A 16,795-nucleotide genomic window follows, 5' to 3' on the forward strand; every position below is an offset into this window, starting at 1 on the left:
AATGTAAAAAAGGGAGATAAAATTTTTTTCAGATATATTAGTGAAAGGAGGAAGATAAAAAATGGAATTGCTAGGCTAAAAGATGCTGGGAACAAATATGTGGAGAGTGATGAGGAGAAAGCAAATGTGCTAAACAAATACTTCTGTTCTGTGTTCACAGAAGAAAATTCTGGAGAAGGACCGAGATTGTCTGTCTGGCAAAGTTACACGAGAAAATGGAGTAGATTCTACGCCGTTCACGGAGGAGGGTGTTTATGAGCAACTTGAAAAACTGAAGGTGGACAAAGCGATGGGACCAGACGGGATCCATCCCAGGATACTAAGGGAGCTCAGAGAGGTTCTGGCGAGTCCTATTAAAGACTTGTTCAACAAATCTCTGGAGACGGGAGTGATTCCTGGGGATTGGAGGAGAGCGGATGTGGTCCCTATTCATAAAAGTGGTCACAGGGATGAAGCAGGAAACTACAGGCCGGTGAGCCTCACTTCAGTTGTTGGAAAAATAATGGAAGTTTTGCTGAAAGAAAGAATAGTGTACTTCCTTGAATCTAATGGGTTACAGGATCCGAGGCAACATGGCTTTACAAAAGGTAAATCATGCCAAACAAACCTGATTGAATTTTTTGATTGGGTGACCAGAGAGCTGGATCGAGGACATATGCTAGATGTAATTTACTTGGATTTCAGCAAAGCCTTTGATACAGTTCCTCATAGGAGGCTGTTAAACAAACTTGAAGGGCTGAAGTTAGGACCCAAAGTGGTGAACTGGGTCAGAGACTGGCTGTCGGACAGACGCCAGAGGGTGGTGGTTAATGGAAGTCGCTCGAAGGAAGGAAAGGTGACTAGTGGAGTCCCTCAGGGTTCGGTGCTGGGGCCAATCCTGTTCAATATGTTTGTGAGTGACATTGCTGAAGGGTTAGAAGGAAAAGTGTGCCTTTTTGCAGATGATACCAAGATTTGTAACAGAGTAGACACCGAAGAGGGAGTGGAAAATATGAAAAAGGATCTGCAAAAGTTAGAGGAATGGTCTAATGCCTGGCAACTAAAATTCAATGCAAAGAAATGCAGAGTAATGCATTTGGGGAAAATAATAGGAAGGAACCGTATATGCTGGGAGGAGAGAAGCTGATATGCACGGACGGGAAGAGGGACCTTGGGGTGATAGTGTCTGAAGATCTAAAGGCAAAAAAACAGTGTGACAAGGCAGTGGCTGCTGCCAGAAGGATGCTGGGCTGTATAAAGAGAGGCGTAGTCAGTAGAAGGAAGAAGGTGTTGATGCTCCTGTACAGGTCATTGGTAAGGCCCCACTTGGAGTATTGTGTTCAGTTTTGGAGACCGTATTTGGCGAAAGACGTAAGAAGACTTGAGGCGGTCCAGAGGAGGGCGACGAAAATGATAGGAGGCTTGCGCCAGAAGACGTATGAGGAGAGACTGGAAGCCCTGAATATGTATACCCTAGAGGAAAGGAGAGACAGGGGAGATATGATTCAGACATTCAAATACTTGAAGGGTATTAACGTAGAACAAAATCTTTTTCAGAGAAAGGAAAATGGTAAAACCAGAGGACATAATTTGAGGTTGAGGGATGGTATATTCAGGGGCAATGTTAGGAAATTCTACTTTACGGAGAGGGTAGTGGATGCCTGGAATGCGCTCCCGAGAGAGGTAGTGGAGAGTAAAACTGTGACTGAGTTCAAAGAAGCGTGGGATGAACACAGAAGATTTAGAATCAGAAAATAATATTAAATATTGAACTAGGCCAGTACTGGGCAGACTTGCACGGTCTGTGTCTGTATATGGCCATTTGGTGGAGGATGGGCTGGAGAGGGCTTCAATGGCTGGGAGGGTGTAGATGGGCTGGAGTAAGTCTTAACAGAGATTTCGGCAGTTGGAACCCAAGCACAGTACAGGGTAAAGCTTTGGATTCTTGCCCAGAAATAGCTAAGAAGAAAAAAAATAAAAAAATAATAAAAATTTAAATTAAATCAGGTTGGGCAGACTGGATGGACCATTCGGGTCTTTATCTGTCATCATCTACTATGTTATGTTACTATGAATTTGCAACCTACTACCTACAGAGTGGTTTATCTAGCAGGGAAGCAGAATGTTTTAGCAGACAGATTAAGCAGACCCCTTCAACTTCACTAGTGGTCTCTTAAGACAGATCTTCTTTAATTGGGTTACCTCTGAAATAGATGTCTTTGCCTCCCCCTTCAACAAACGTCCGCTTTTCTGCTCCAGGCTATACACTCCCAGTTGCCTAGAGTCAGATATCTTTCTGCTGGACTAGAGGAACAAGTTCCTATATGCAGGACTTCCAATTCCTTTCATCAGGAAAACTCTACTCATACTTTGCCAAGATGGGGGCACCATGATCATCATCGTGACCCATTGGTCACGTCAGCCATGGTTCCCTCTACTCCTACAGCTCACTGTTTGGTAACCCATCAACTGTTTTCAATGTTCCTTACACAGAAGCAAGGTTCTCTCCTCCATCTCAGTCTTATTCTCATTAGCACTCACAGCATGGTATCTTTCTTCAAACGGGTAAATTCCTTCACCCTGTCTGTTCTGGTAATGGTTATCTTCAAAGCTTCCAGAAAGTCTTCAACACAACAATGTTATCATTTTAAATGGACTCTCTTCACTGTCTGATGTGACTTCCACTCTGTGGACCCCATCACTTGTCCTCTTCCTTCTGTTCTGGAATACCTTTTTCCAGTTCTGGCCTAAAGACTAACTCAGTACAGGTTCATCTTGGTGCTATCAGTGCTTTTCATTCTCTATTGGAAAAGAAACCACTATCTATATTTCCCTTGGTTTCCAGATTCATGAAAGGTCCTTACAATACTAAGCCTTCTCCCAAACCCCCACTATTGCCTGGGACCTCAATATTATTCTCTCTGTGCTTATGAAGTCTCTCTTTGAACCACTCTAGACTTGCTCACTCAAATATCTTACTTGGAAAAGATATTCCTCTTAGCCTTTACATTTGTATACTGGGTTAATGAACTATAAACACTTATCTCGGATTCACCCTACATAAGATTTTACCATGATAAAGTTCTCCAAACAAATCTGAAATTCCTCCTGAATGTCATCTCTTGAGTTTCATCGTAGTTCTGCCTGTCTTCTTCCCAAGGCTGCATTCTCATTCTGCTGAAACATCTCTTTACATACATTGGATTATGAACATGCTCTTGTCCTCTTAGGACTTCTCTCAAATCTTTATTTCTTTCAACCCTAACAGACTTGGAGTTCCTGGAGTGGAAGAGTGGCCTAGTGGTTAGAGCAGCTTACTCAGCATCCTGAAGTTGTGAGTTCAATTCCCACTGCAGCTCCTTGTAACTCTAAGCAAGACACTTAACACGTTATTGCCCCTTGTACAAAATAAGTACCTGTCTAACTGCTTTGATTGTCACCACACAGAAAAGCGATATATCAAGTCCCATACCCTTTACCCTTCCTGTCACCAAGAGAACCATTTCCAATACTTGAAGACCATGTTACTGCTCACAGTGTGCGAGCTATGTGACTTCAGTAGCTCATTTTCACTCCATTCCTATTGAGGACATCTGCAAAGCAGCCACCTGGTCCTCAATACACACCTTCACTTTACAATACACACCTTCACTTTATCCCTTCTGGAGCAGCACTCCAGAAGGGATAGTTGATTTGGGCAAGCAGTTCTGCAAAATGTATTCTCTTTCCTTGATGCCAACTTTCCCTCCAGCCCTTTTGGGTTTCACCAAGCTCATGTTTATTCATAAGAACTTAAGAATTGCCATACTAGGACAGACTGAAGGTCCATCAAGCCAAGTATTCTGTCTCCAACAGTGGCCAACCCAGGTCCCAGATACCTAGCTAGATCCCTGAACCCTGTTCCTATAGGCATGAACTTTGCAGCTTGGGAGTCCCACAAGTGAGATTATTATTCCTGCTTGTCCTCAGAGAAAGCAAAGTTACTTACCTATAGTAGGTGTTCTCTGAGGACATCATATTCTTACAACCCATTCACCTTCCCTGGTTGGCTTCTTAGTTTTGTCACTAGACTACAGGTCCTGTGAGCTGATGTCTGGTGAGAAGGCACCAGCATGTGCATGGTACAGGCAGTGCCTTAAAATTAAAAGTGACATCTGTCTGTACTGGGTTCCATTGATGACATCACCCATATGGGAGAAAATATACATGCTGTCCTCTGAGAACAGTTGCTACAGGTAAGTAACTTTGCTTTATTTCATTTTGAAGCTGTACATAGCACTTTGAGTATCCTGAGATCCCTGTTTTCGATACCATTTGGCATGTAAAAATCATCATCTTATGAGGTATATTAACTTAATCATAATCTTACAAGGTATATTATTGCCAGACTTGACGGCCTGGGGGAGGGAGAGAGAGAGATGCTTGATACATGGGAGATAAGCATAGGGGCACTTTGACACTATCTGATTGGCTAAATGGTCAGTCTGCTTCTGCTCTAATTCCTTTTTGTCCAGTTTGTCTTGAACAAAAAAAGTAGTAGTAGTCTGTCTGTGAAATTAAACAGAAAGACAATACTAAGAGAAAATAAAAAAACTCTCTCAAATATACAAAATATCACCCAGAAAAGGAGAGAAAGTTAATGTATAGTTGGTGTTATGTAATTACAAAACAAGGAAAAACACAACCCTCACCCTCCAATGAGAGGCTTATTGGGATGTGATTTTTATCATTGGTCTAAGAAACCTTGTTAATTTTAAGTTTTATTATTTTTAATTATTTTATCAATTTAATATGTTAATTACAAAAAAATCAAGTGAATTTATCACCAAAACTTAAAACTGTATCCACATATTCATAGGAATCCAAAAAAGGCACTTAGCTTATGTTTATATGGGACAAAAAAGCCCAAAGAGATCCTAGTTGGAATCAGCTGGACTTGGACTTATGGACTTATAAAAGGACTACATACAGCTCCTGATTGGTGTAGCCCGACTTTACCACAGGAAGAGGCAGTCAGAGCAGACCGTGAATGAGCAAGTCCGCAATTCATGAACCACGAATTCATGGGGGAACACTGTATACATTAACTTCCTCTCATTTTCTGTGTGAAATTAAACGCACACATTTTTTCCATATCTATAATTATAGTTATATGAAATATTAATATCTCTTTAGGCTTTGCTGAAATATGGCCATTTTTGCAAAATAAGCAAACATTTGCTGCATGTAAACTTGATTTAGAATTCAGTTCCTTACAAAGTGCAGTTTACAATAGCATTAGTTTTACTGATTGTTTTTTTATGATTAAGGTGACCAAACATTTTATGGACTTGAATTAGTATGTAACTTTTCCTTGTGTTTAATAGTGCTTGTTGCTGTTTTTGAAGCCAAACCATGCAATTATATGTGACATTTCTGAATGATGCAGAACTTTTATTTAAAATGCTGTACTCAGATTAGATATTTGGTCATCACTAAGTATTGAGCAATTTGGTACAAATATTGGCACATTAGCTGCAAACTGTTTACTAGCTTTTTTGTTCTAGATCTTTGGGACTGCTTCACAATGAGGGAGAGAAAAGAACAAGCTCATTAGAATCTTGAAGTTTCAAGTTTTATTTTAGTTTGATAAATCGCTTATTTAGTTTTACTAAGCGAGGTACAAAATTGATAAAAATATAAACATACATTTAGACATACAATTTAGAATAATGGGTTAGACAAATAGACTTACAGACCAACTAATACACAAGGTAAGAGGGGAACAAAACTACAATTCAGTGTTTTAAAGTACAGAGGAGAACCATATATGGAGAAAACAATAGGGAGGGAAGAGTGCAATCAAAGAAGGAAACTAATATAAAGTTTAAACATAATTTAAAGATTAAAAGCGTCTTTAAAAAGAAAACTTTTAAAATTACTTTTACAATGACTCAAGTCATTTTTCTCTCTTAAATGCTGAGGCATGGCATTCCAAAGCTGCGGTGCCATCACTGAAAACATATTATGTCTTCGTGTTCCAATAACTTTCAAAGAGGGAACTACTATAAGCTTTTGATTAGTAGACCAGAGAGAACGCGAAGTGCTATAAGGGATAAGTAATTTATTAATATATTGAGGTTCATTAGTGGAAAGGGTTTTGAATACTAAAAGTAAAATTTTGAAGGTAATACGATGGTTAATTGGAAGCCAATGAGATTTAATCAGAAAAGGTGTTACATGATCATATTTTTTACCGTTGTGGATGAGTTTAACGGCAGTATTCTGAATTATCTGAAGGCACTTTTTTTCTTTTTGTGTAATACTTATTAATAGAGAATTACAGTAGTCGAGTTTTGCAATAATTAAAGAATGGATTAATATATTTAACAATTTTGGCTCCAGAAACTTGGAAATTGAGCGAATCATTCGCAGCCTATAAAAGCAGGATTTGATAATACTACTTATGTGTTTGTGATAGGAGAGTTTATAGTCGATGATAACTCCAAGTATTTTTAATGAAGTTACAAGATCCAAGTGAATATTATCCAGAGTAAAAGAGGCACTCAAATTTATTCCCTTCTTCCATGGAAAGAGTAGAGCTTTTGTTTTCTGTATGTTTAAGAATAGCATGTTGGAATTTAGCCATTGTCTTATCCTCTCAAGCTTTTTATTAATCTCAAGTATTTCCTCTTTATTTAGTTTTTATTCACTAATATATTGTTTGATTTTGCTGTTAGCATGCTGTTTTGGAAGCAGAAGCAAACCAAATCCGCACATCAATTTTAGACATGGCACACTGTATAAGAACCTTCACGGAGGAAATCTCTGAGTATTCCAGAAAACTGGTTAGCATTGTTCAGCACATTGAAGGAGGAGAACAGATTGTTGAAGATGGGATTGGAATAGCTCACACTGAACATGTAAGAAATAAATTTCATATGTGGTATTGTCATCTGTATGCTTGGACCAAAGTTACCCACTGTGCTAGACTCTGCTTCAGAAAATGTTTTCCTGGTAGCTTCCTCTTCCTTTCTTAGGTTTCCATTTTAATAGGGACCATTCTCTGTTGACAAATGATACCATGAGCTTTCATCCATTGCTGGGATTTTCTCTCTGTTTTTTTAATCTCCTTTGTCTGGGGAAGTTCTGTGCACAATATTTTGGAATTCTCTAAAACTCTGCAAGGCCAATAAGTAAAATTTCTCTTGTAGGCCCCTGTCATGACTTAAACCATCTATAGCATGTGTACAGTCTAAAAACTGACTTTCTAATTAATAAATAAAAATAAGCAATTTTTTTCTACCTTTGTTGCCCGGTAATTTTATTTTTGTAATAGTGTTGTTCCCAGTCTCTGGTTTCTGCTTTTTCCTTTGTCTTTAACTTTCTTGCCAGGGTCTCCTTGTCCTTATGGCACTTCTTTTCTCTCCTTTTCCATCATCCTTCTTCTCTCTGTATCCCTATCCACCCTTCCCACCATCCCACCTCTGTCCGTGCCCCTATTTTACCGCCATTTTGAGCATCTCTTCCCCCCTCACCCACATTCTGTGGCCCTTTTCTTGCTCTTTCCAACATAATTTTCTGTTTCTAGTGCAAAAGGCTTATGAATCTTGAACCAGTGGGTAATTTACCTCTAATCGTGAGTTGTATAGAAGGTGTTGTCTACCTTTTTCGGCTCTACCTCCTCTGCCCCTGCTCTGTGCTCTTGCTCCTCAGTTTTTTCTTCTACACACGAGTTGAAAGTGTCTTTCTGATTTGCTCTTTTTTCGATTTGTTATTTTTGGGCTTTTTGGTTCACTTTTAGAGGCTTGTTGGTGCTACAGAGATCCCCAGGTTGCCTGGGTTAGCTCTGCCTGGGTGAAGGCACAGACTCTCAGCATCAGAGGTCTGTAACTGGGAGGGCAACCCTGTTTCAGGGCACCTACCTAGCCAGCCTGCACTAACATTTTTGAAGCTTGGGGATCATTTCCCTTATAGTGAAGCTAGCTCCTGGTCATTACCTGAGCTTGAGTTCAGGCTGTGTGGCATTCGTGTTGGTCCTTGGGACTTTATCGGTTGCCCCAGATTGATTGCATCAGCCGTATTATGCAGATTTGGTCCATCTACAGAGGGATAAGGGTCTCAAATTGCATAATTCAAATCTTCTTTCACAGGGTCCAGTGGCCCTGAGGAATCTGGAACACTTTGAGCTTATTAGAAAAAAGGGGATCCTTGTGGATAATAATATATCAATTATTGCAAAAAGGTTTTCACAAACTAATGTGGTAAATCTCATAAAGATGTCAATAAATCCTGTTTGAGGGCCATCAAAAAAGAGGACACTTCCTGCCGGTGGACCATTTGGGTGGCCCTTTGACACCAAACTATACCAAAAAGACCCCCCTACAACAAAATAATTGTCGTCTTACCACAAAAATCACCAGTGAAAACTCCAAAAGAAACACAGCTCGTTTCATCCAATCCTCACCTCCCAACTCCACAAATAATTAAAACAATAAAACAGAAACAAATAGTCATCGCCCTACTACTCTTGATCCTAACATTCCGGAAAGCAAAAGGAAACTATAACTCACCAATTCCAGCTATAGTAACAAGCAAAAGAAACCACCATCCAGCAGGAAGTAACCGTATAAACATGGTTGACTGCTCCACCTTTATGCACCACAGCATCCTCCAGACCTGGGGGAGAAGACCCACAAACGCCTTCCGAAACCATCCCAGGATCAACCCCACCCCCAAGCAGACACCCTCATCTACTCAAAAATATCATACAACACTAAAACTGAATTTACATCAGTAAAATGTGCATACATGAACATCAGATCCCTAGGCCCAAAAACTGAGATAATAAAGGACTGGCTAGAAACAGAAAAACTAGGATGCCTCTTCCTCACAGAAACATGGCTAACCTCAGACACTGACCTCAGAATAATGGAAGTTTGCCCACAAGGCTACAAAATACAAGTAGTTTGTAGAGACAAAAAATGAGGAGGAGGACTAGCCATCCTGGCCAAAAATATTCTAAATATAGCGCTACAGGACAAAACCTCCACCCCACTCATGAATCTACTCACCTGCCAATTATTGGGCCCCACACTCAAAGGAACCCTAACCTGCCTTCTTTGCTACATAACACCAGGAAAATGGAATATAGCATCAGAATTTGAAGAATTTATACTCAGAAACTCCCTCACATCAACATACAACTTAACCCTTGGCAATCTTAACCTACACCTGAAAGACGAATCTTCCAACCAAACAGAAAATCTCCTCTCATTCCTCAAAACTCTATCTTATAGAATCCTAGATCTACAAACCACACTCGAGAAGGACCACCAACTCGACATAGCAGCCTTCATGTCCCAACAACCCACCACACCAGAAATTCACACCACAAATGGAACATGGTCACGCACCTTCTGGTCAGACCACTACATGTACACCTTCAAAATAAACTGGACACAGGGCAAAACCAAATAAAATAACCATAACTTAACATACAAAGCACACAAAAAGATTGACCCACCTAAATTCTGGAACAAAGTAGATACCATGATACAAGATGGAAACCCGAAGGACTTCATTAACCACTGGTGCAACCTAAGTACATCCATCCTCGAAGACATGACACAACCGCAGAAAAAGACCAGAATCTGCAGACGCTCAGATAAATGGTTTGACAACGAACTACTGCAACTCAAACAACAATGCAGACATCTTGAAAGAGAATGGAGAAAAAACAACCGAGAACACACAAAAACAACCTGGAGAACACTGAACAAACAAAAGCTAAAAGAAAAAAAGAAAGGCATACTACACCAATTAGATAGGCATAGAAATGCAAGACACCAAAAAACTTCAAACTACTAAGGGAACTCACAGACACCAAACCCTACCTGGCCACCAAAACCAGACCTCCCCCCACAGCCAATCAATTGGCTGAAGTCTTCAGAAACAAAATATCAACAGCCAGAAACACCTTCACCGGGACCCCAAACCACCTCAACAAATGTTGATACCACCTAAAGAAAACGAGGCCTATGCAGCAGACAGAAACTGGTCAGATTTCCCAGACACACAATGGCATGACCTAGACAAACTCTGCAAAACATATAATCATTCAGCCTGCGACCTCAACCACTGTCCCCCATACCTGTTAAAAGCGACCAGCACTAGATTCCGCACACACTTCATGCTCTGGATTAGTTACATGCTCATAGAGGGTCAATTTCCACAAGAAGTCGCCAAAATCATCATAACCTCTTTTCTGAAAGACCCAAAGGGAGCAACAGATCAGCCATCCAGTTACAGACCTATAACCTCAATACTGCTATACGCCAAACTAATGGAAGGCCTTGTAGCAAAATTCTCACCGAATACTTAGAAACCCACAACATACTTCACCACTCACAATCAGGCTTCAGAGGCAACTATAGTACAGAAACACTACTGTCTCTCTCCTAGACACAGCCAAACAACACCTAAGCAAAGGCAAAAAAATGCTACTCATACAACTTGATCTCACAGCGGCATTCGACCTAGTAGATCACGACATCCTACTACAAACACTGGAGGCAATAGGAATCGCAGACAAAGTCTACAGTTGATTTGAAGGATTCCTCCGCTCAAGAAGATACAGAGTAAAAGCAAACAATGAACAGTCAGAATCCTGGAATAACCCTTGCGGAGTCCCCCAAGGCTCCCCACTATCACCAACACTCTTCAACCTTTACATAGCCACACTTGGCACATGCTTAGACAAACAAGGCATAACGTCATACAGCTACGCAGACGATATCACCATCCTCCTGCGTTTTGACCAAACTACCCCCAACACAATGAACAAACTACACATTGCACTAGAAACAGTGTCAAAATGGATGAGAGACCACAAATTAAAACTGAACCAAGACAAAACCAAATTCTTACTTCTAGAAAGAAACAAAACCCCAACCATAATAAACCTAGAAATAAACTTCATCACATATCCCTTACAACCCAACCAACCCAACCTAAAACTGCTGGGAATAATGATAGACAGAGGCTGCGCCATACAACTTCAAATCAGCAAAACAGTTCAGAAGGCATTTGCAACCATGCGCAACTTAAGACAAGTCCAAAAATACTTCAATAACGAACAGTTCAAACTCATAGTACAAGCGACTACTGTAACATACTTTACCTGTCATGCCCTGCCAACATGCTAAAACAATTAGAAACAGTTCAAAATACAGCCCTAAGACTAATATACTCACTGAAAAAATACGACCGCATTACCTCGGTTTTCCAAGATTCACACTGGCTCCCAGTACAAGCGCGCATACAACACAAATTCTACTGCACCCTATTCAAAGCCCTAAATGGAAATGGACAAAGCTATCTGAACAACCGCCTAATCAGGAAAAACACATCCAGACCAAGGGGAACTCAAGCACTGAACACAAACCACAAACCATCAGTTGATCTGCGATGAAGAAGGAGAAGGAACATTAAGGCAAAGTACTGCTATTAAGCTAAATTTGAATCTTTTTTCGGGACCCTTTAGTTTTTGGATGAATATGTAGATAATTTGTGTTTAGTGGCTTTCATAAACTTTTTAAAAAAATATAAATAGCTGGTCTTTTGGTCTGAGAATTTTTTCTCCTGCTGGGAGTTTTTTCTTCTTGAGTCTTTTTCCGGTTATGGGCCGATGAGAATAGCTGTAACTCAGTAAGGGGAGTTGAGATCTGTTGGAGTTGAGATCCCTTTCAACTTTGAGGCCTCTCTTATTAAATTAAAACAAACAAACATGTTTTAGGAAATGGGAGACTGCGGGAACTACATAAATGCTAGTGCTGGTTGCACTCATGTAGGTGGCTTGTTGAGTCCCACCTTGCATTTTATGTTCCTATTGGTATTGGTTTTCTTTAATTGTAGTTGATTTTATGACAGAGCAGACTTGGCTTAGTTGGGGAGCTCCCTGTTCCCCTCCTCTTTCTTTCTCCTTTTGTAGTGGTTGTTAACTGATTTGGTATGAACTGAGGAGCAAGAGCACAGAGCTAGGATAGAGGAGGTGGAGCCAAAAAAGATAGATGATGCCTTCTACACAACTTGCAATTAGAAGTGAATTACCCACTGGTTCATGACTCATATGCCTTTCTACTGGAAAGAAGATTATCGAGGTAAGAACCTAATCTTCCCATCCCTATGCCCATACTCCAACATCATACATGTTGAGATCTTTCCTTCTCTTCCTCTCCTTTCCTCCCTTCCTTCCTGGAGAGGGACTCCAGGGGTCCAGCAAGTATTCCTTGCTCCCTTCATTCCTTTTCCATTTTCCCTTTTAAATATCCAGCACCTTTCCTTCTTACTTTGTTCCCTACCATCCTAGTACCTCTTTCACTCATCTCTCTCCCCCACCATCCTGGCAACTCTTTTTATTTTTGCTCTTCCTCTTCCCCCCGACACACTTTCCCTTTCCTTCCCCTGCTTCCCAGTGGCCCTGCTATCATCCTCCTTTTTTTCTGGCTGCTGTGGTCTGCCAAACCTACATGAAGCCACTGTTGGTAATGCTGAGCAGATGCTTCTTCTGGCCAACGTAGGGCCTTTCTCTTGCTTCTCCTGCTTTCAGAAACATGAAGTAGTGTCAGAGGAGGCAGGAATGGCAGCAAAAAGGCCCCACATTGGCCAGAAGCAATGTCTGTTCAGGGCTACTGCCGATGGCTTCATGTAAGTTTTTGGTGTTCCACGGAGTCAGGTAAGTGAGAAATGCTGGGCCAGGTCAGAAAAGGGAAACAGATTGGCAATGTGTGAGATTGTTATAGTTATGTGTGTGAACAGGAGATGGGGTATGGATGCACTTGTAACATGCCAAATTCGTGTGACTTGGCATATCTGATATTTAATACTCAAAGATGCAGAATTAAAATTTTTTTTTTCAGAATTCCCATCCTAAATCCTGATCTGCCCCATTCTTCAGGCTGTACCACTCCATCTCTGTGATCCCCTACAAACCACATACAAGATTTCTCTATCTCCCCAGCTTTGACCCTTTTTGTTCTCTCCAGACTTAAAGCCTACATCCAAGCTTTCTCCCCCTTTGTCTCCTCCATACAAGATCCCCTCCTCTCTCCACCTTCCTCCCTGGGGCATGAATCCCCAGCCTCAGTTTTCCTTTTCTCTGGTCCCCCAACAAAATCCCTTGGTCTGGCCAGGCAGCTTGTCTTGCCCTTGTTCTCCCTCAGTGTCCTCCCCAGCCAAGGCCACTGCCAGGTTTTGTTTTTTTGTTCCTATCAGGACTAGATCAGTGGTTGGGAGATGAACAGCTGCCAGATACTTATCAGCCTAATCCACAGAGCCAAGTGGGGGAGGGTACACAGTTAGGCTTTGGAGTGGAGGCTTCTTAACAGTAAAGTGTAACTGTTCATTTCTCAGCCATTGCTGGAGCTTCTGGAAATAGCTTACTTGAAATAAAAGGGAAAAATTTTTTTGCACCTTTCCTTACTCCCATTAGCCTCATGGTTTGATAACTGATTCTGGAGTGTGCTTGCTTTCCAGCCCATGCATCTTGACAATACACGTTTACTTTACTGTGATTGAGGTCTCATGACTTCAGATGATACTGGTGCTTTTTTTGTCTTCAGCCATTACTGCTTTTGCTTCCTGTTCCCTCTGGCAGCGTTCCCTTCCCTCTCTCCCCAACCAAGGACAACTAACCTCCCTCCTGGAACCTAGCAAAAAGACCCCCAGGTCTACTGTGTTTCACTGGTGGTCTAGTATCATGTTGGGACAGGAGCAAATCCTACTCGTTCCTGTTTGTGCTCTCTCTGTGGTAAAAATGGCTGCCCCAATGCACTGCTAGACCACCAGGGAAGTATGGTAGGTTTGGGGGTTTTATTGCTGGGTTCCAGAAGGGGGGTTAGTCATCCCTGGTTCGGGGGTGAAAGAGGGAAGTAAGGGAACACTGCTGGTTGGGGGGGGGGCAGGCGCTGATGGAGGAGGAAAGCTCCTGGTTTGAGGGGGGAGCTGACAGAGGAGGAAAAGAGGAACGGACAGTACTGGAGATTTAAATATAAACTGAGACCCCCATTTTTGGGCCTATTTTTTTTGGGGGGGGCAAAAATTTCTGTTTATATTTGGGTATATATAGTAAGCTCTTTCCTATCTCAGTCCAACAATTGAAATGCCAGTTCTAGGACAGGCGCTACTAATGCAGCTTCTTATACAACTTGACTCACAGTGCTGCTATTTGTCAGCACTAGGTAGGGGCTGGAAATTTTTCCTTTCTGGTGCAGTGAAAACACATTGTAGCATCCCTTGCCTCCTAGTCAGCTTAGAAAGCAGAAGTTATGACCCAATAGCAGTGCACAGTACTGGAAAATGGACTGCTTCAGAAAATATTTGAAAAATGTTTTTAGTAACCTTTACAACTCTCAGTCCCAAACAGCAGGGAGGTAAAAATAATTAATAAAAATTATGAACCTGGCCAAGTTGCAATGAAAGAGGGAAAATCACCCTATGTACTGTATATAATATCTTTTTTGAAATAAAATATGTGTATGAAGGGAAGCACTCAGTTTATAGATGCCAACCTAAGGTCTGGAGCAGCCTCAACGATTGAAGCACCGAAAGCCCCACCAGTGTCTTTTTCCAAACTTTGGCCGTATTCTCCCTTTGTTTTAGAGCTCCATTTGGACCTGTCACACTGGAGCTGTGTTTTTTTTGTGACTTCTGAAATTGGCCAACATGCCAGAAATGAATTCATGTGATGAGGGAAGCTGGTTCAGTTACCTTGCCTGCCAGAGCTCCATAATTGCTGCTGTTTCTACTGTTCAGAGTGAGTTGCAGCTGGTGCTCGTTATACATTCTCCTCATGTTACTTGTCCTGGGCATAAGACAGAGACTAGAATAACTCGATGGGTAGAGGGGATGGAAGTGAATCAAGATGGAGTAGAGGATGTGTTGTGTGCAGTGTGTGTGCTGAACAAAGCAGGCAGCAGCTATTTGTGCCCTGCATACTGCTTGTCAATTCACACAAACTAGAGCTCATGCTGTAGCCAGGAATAAAGAGACAGGCTGGGAAACACTGACTTAGGCTTTTGTTCTAAATTGAACATTTCAGCACTGAATAGGTAGCAAATACATGATATCGTATGACACCTAAAGGATGTTGCATTAGCAGTAAACCATAGTGTCTTAATGCTGTAGCATTGTACCATTCACTCGTTTCCATTTTTTTCTATCCATTTTTCTGTATATAACTTGTTCTTGTTTATTTTAATGAATGTGATAGGTTCCGGGTACTGCAGAGAATGCTCGATCATGTATAAGGGCATATTTTTCTGATTTACACGAGACACTTTGTCGTCAAGAAGAAATGGCTCTTAGTGTTGTTGATGCGCATGTGAGGGAGAGATTGATTTGGCTTAGGCAACAACAAGAAGACATGACTATCCTACTGTCTCAAGTCTCAACTGCCTGTCTCCACTGTGAGAAGACATTACAACAGGTAGGTAGTAAATACAGCCTATACTGATACAAATAGAGGTATGTTAATGAAGAGGCAGTGTAAACCAAAAGGGCATCTTTTAGAACATTGAAAGCTGATACAAATGAAGAAAATACTGATGATCACAAGTACTGCAAGTTGAGTATAAAATAATAATAAGCCAAGTGATATGTTGAAAAAAGTGGAGGCAAGAACTAATACTGAAAACATTTTCAAGCATATCTGTAGCAGAAATCCCAAGAGAGAGTTGATTGAACTCAGGATGACAAAGATAAGAGTGCTCAGGTAGGGTAAGGTAAAAATTAAATTATTTCTTTGCCTCAGTCTTTATTGATGGGGATTTTGAGGTAATACCAGCACTAGAAGTTGCCTTTGATGGTGGTGATTGATTCAGAGCAGCTAAAGTGCATCAATGTTGAGTTTGTCATTTTGATTTATTAGACTTAAGAGCAATAACTAACCAAGCTTGGATGATGTTCAACTACAGACTCATACAGACTCATTCACTGTATATAGACCAGCCTCATACAGTACTGAAAGATTTCAGACATGAAATGGATAACCTGTTAGGTTATAGATGGATCATTCCATGTTAGGTGGTCCATTTTTAAAACATGTCCCCAGTTGACCATCTCAGAATTCCATTAAATTTTATATATGAGTAGCCTAAGGTCTTAAACTAAATTGAAAAATATTACTCAGATAAGCATTTGTTCCTGAACTAGAGCATCTGATGTGAGGAGTACTCTTCTCAGTCTGCGCATGACCGGAACCAAAGTGACTGCTTTCAGAATCTACAGTACTTAAATCAAAACTGATAGAAAACTCAAATTTGGCTTATCTATGCAATTTTTGACACAGAATTCAGATATCCTAATGAAATTACCCAAATTAGATTAGTTTTTTCATTATTGCCCAGCAAAATGGGCTAAAAAGATTCATAGCACAAAACGCTCATAATTTGGTCATCAATAACTTTGAAAATATTTTATCAAATGCTTCATAACTTTACAAGTATAAATGCTGATTTCTATACATACAGTATATAAATTATGAACTATCGAGTGAGAGTACCTGCAAAAATATAGCATGATAAAATGCCCTCATGAACTTGTGTTTTAATTTTGCCTTGTTTTCAGGGCAAAATATCTCCATGTGGGCCATCTTAGATTTTTTTTTTTGTTTTTTTATACCACAAGAAAGAGCACCTTTTCTTCTACAAAGGACAATAGTTGGTATCTTCCTCCCAGATCTTCTATGGCCTTTAAAACTGCTTGAAACACAAGCGTGTTTGGGTGATGCATTGCACATTGTGGATGTATGTTGGATTACTATTTTAGGTTCTCATCA

The 16,795-nt window shown here is 40.7% G+C and overlaps 1 protein-coding gene across 5 annotated transcripts in view; it reads left to right on the top strand.

The window, feature by feature from the left end:
- Positions 1–16,795, top strand: part of TRIM23 (tripartite motif containing 23) — a 119,016-nt gene that overhangs the window by 47,115 nt on the left and 55,106 nt on the right. For all 5 annotated transcript variants that reach the window (XM_033930190.1, XM_033930182.1, XM_033930209.1 and 2 more), the window contains 2 exons: positions 6,699–6,881; positions 15,230–15,445. In XM_033930190.1, the coding sequence (XP_033786081.1) occupies positions 6,699–6,881; positions 15,230–15,445 (399 nt within the window). The remainder of the gene's footprint in view (positions 1–6,698; positions 6,882–15,229; positions 15,446–16,795) is intronic.

Source organism: Geotrypetes seraphini, chromosome 1 (assembly GCF_902459505.1).
Source record: "Geotrypetes seraphini chromosome 1, aGeoSer1.1, whole genome shotgun sequence".
NCBI classification, from domain to species: domain Eukaryota; kingdom Metazoa; phylum Chordata; class Amphibia; order Gymnophiona; family Dermophiidae; genus Geotrypetes; species Geotrypetes seraphini.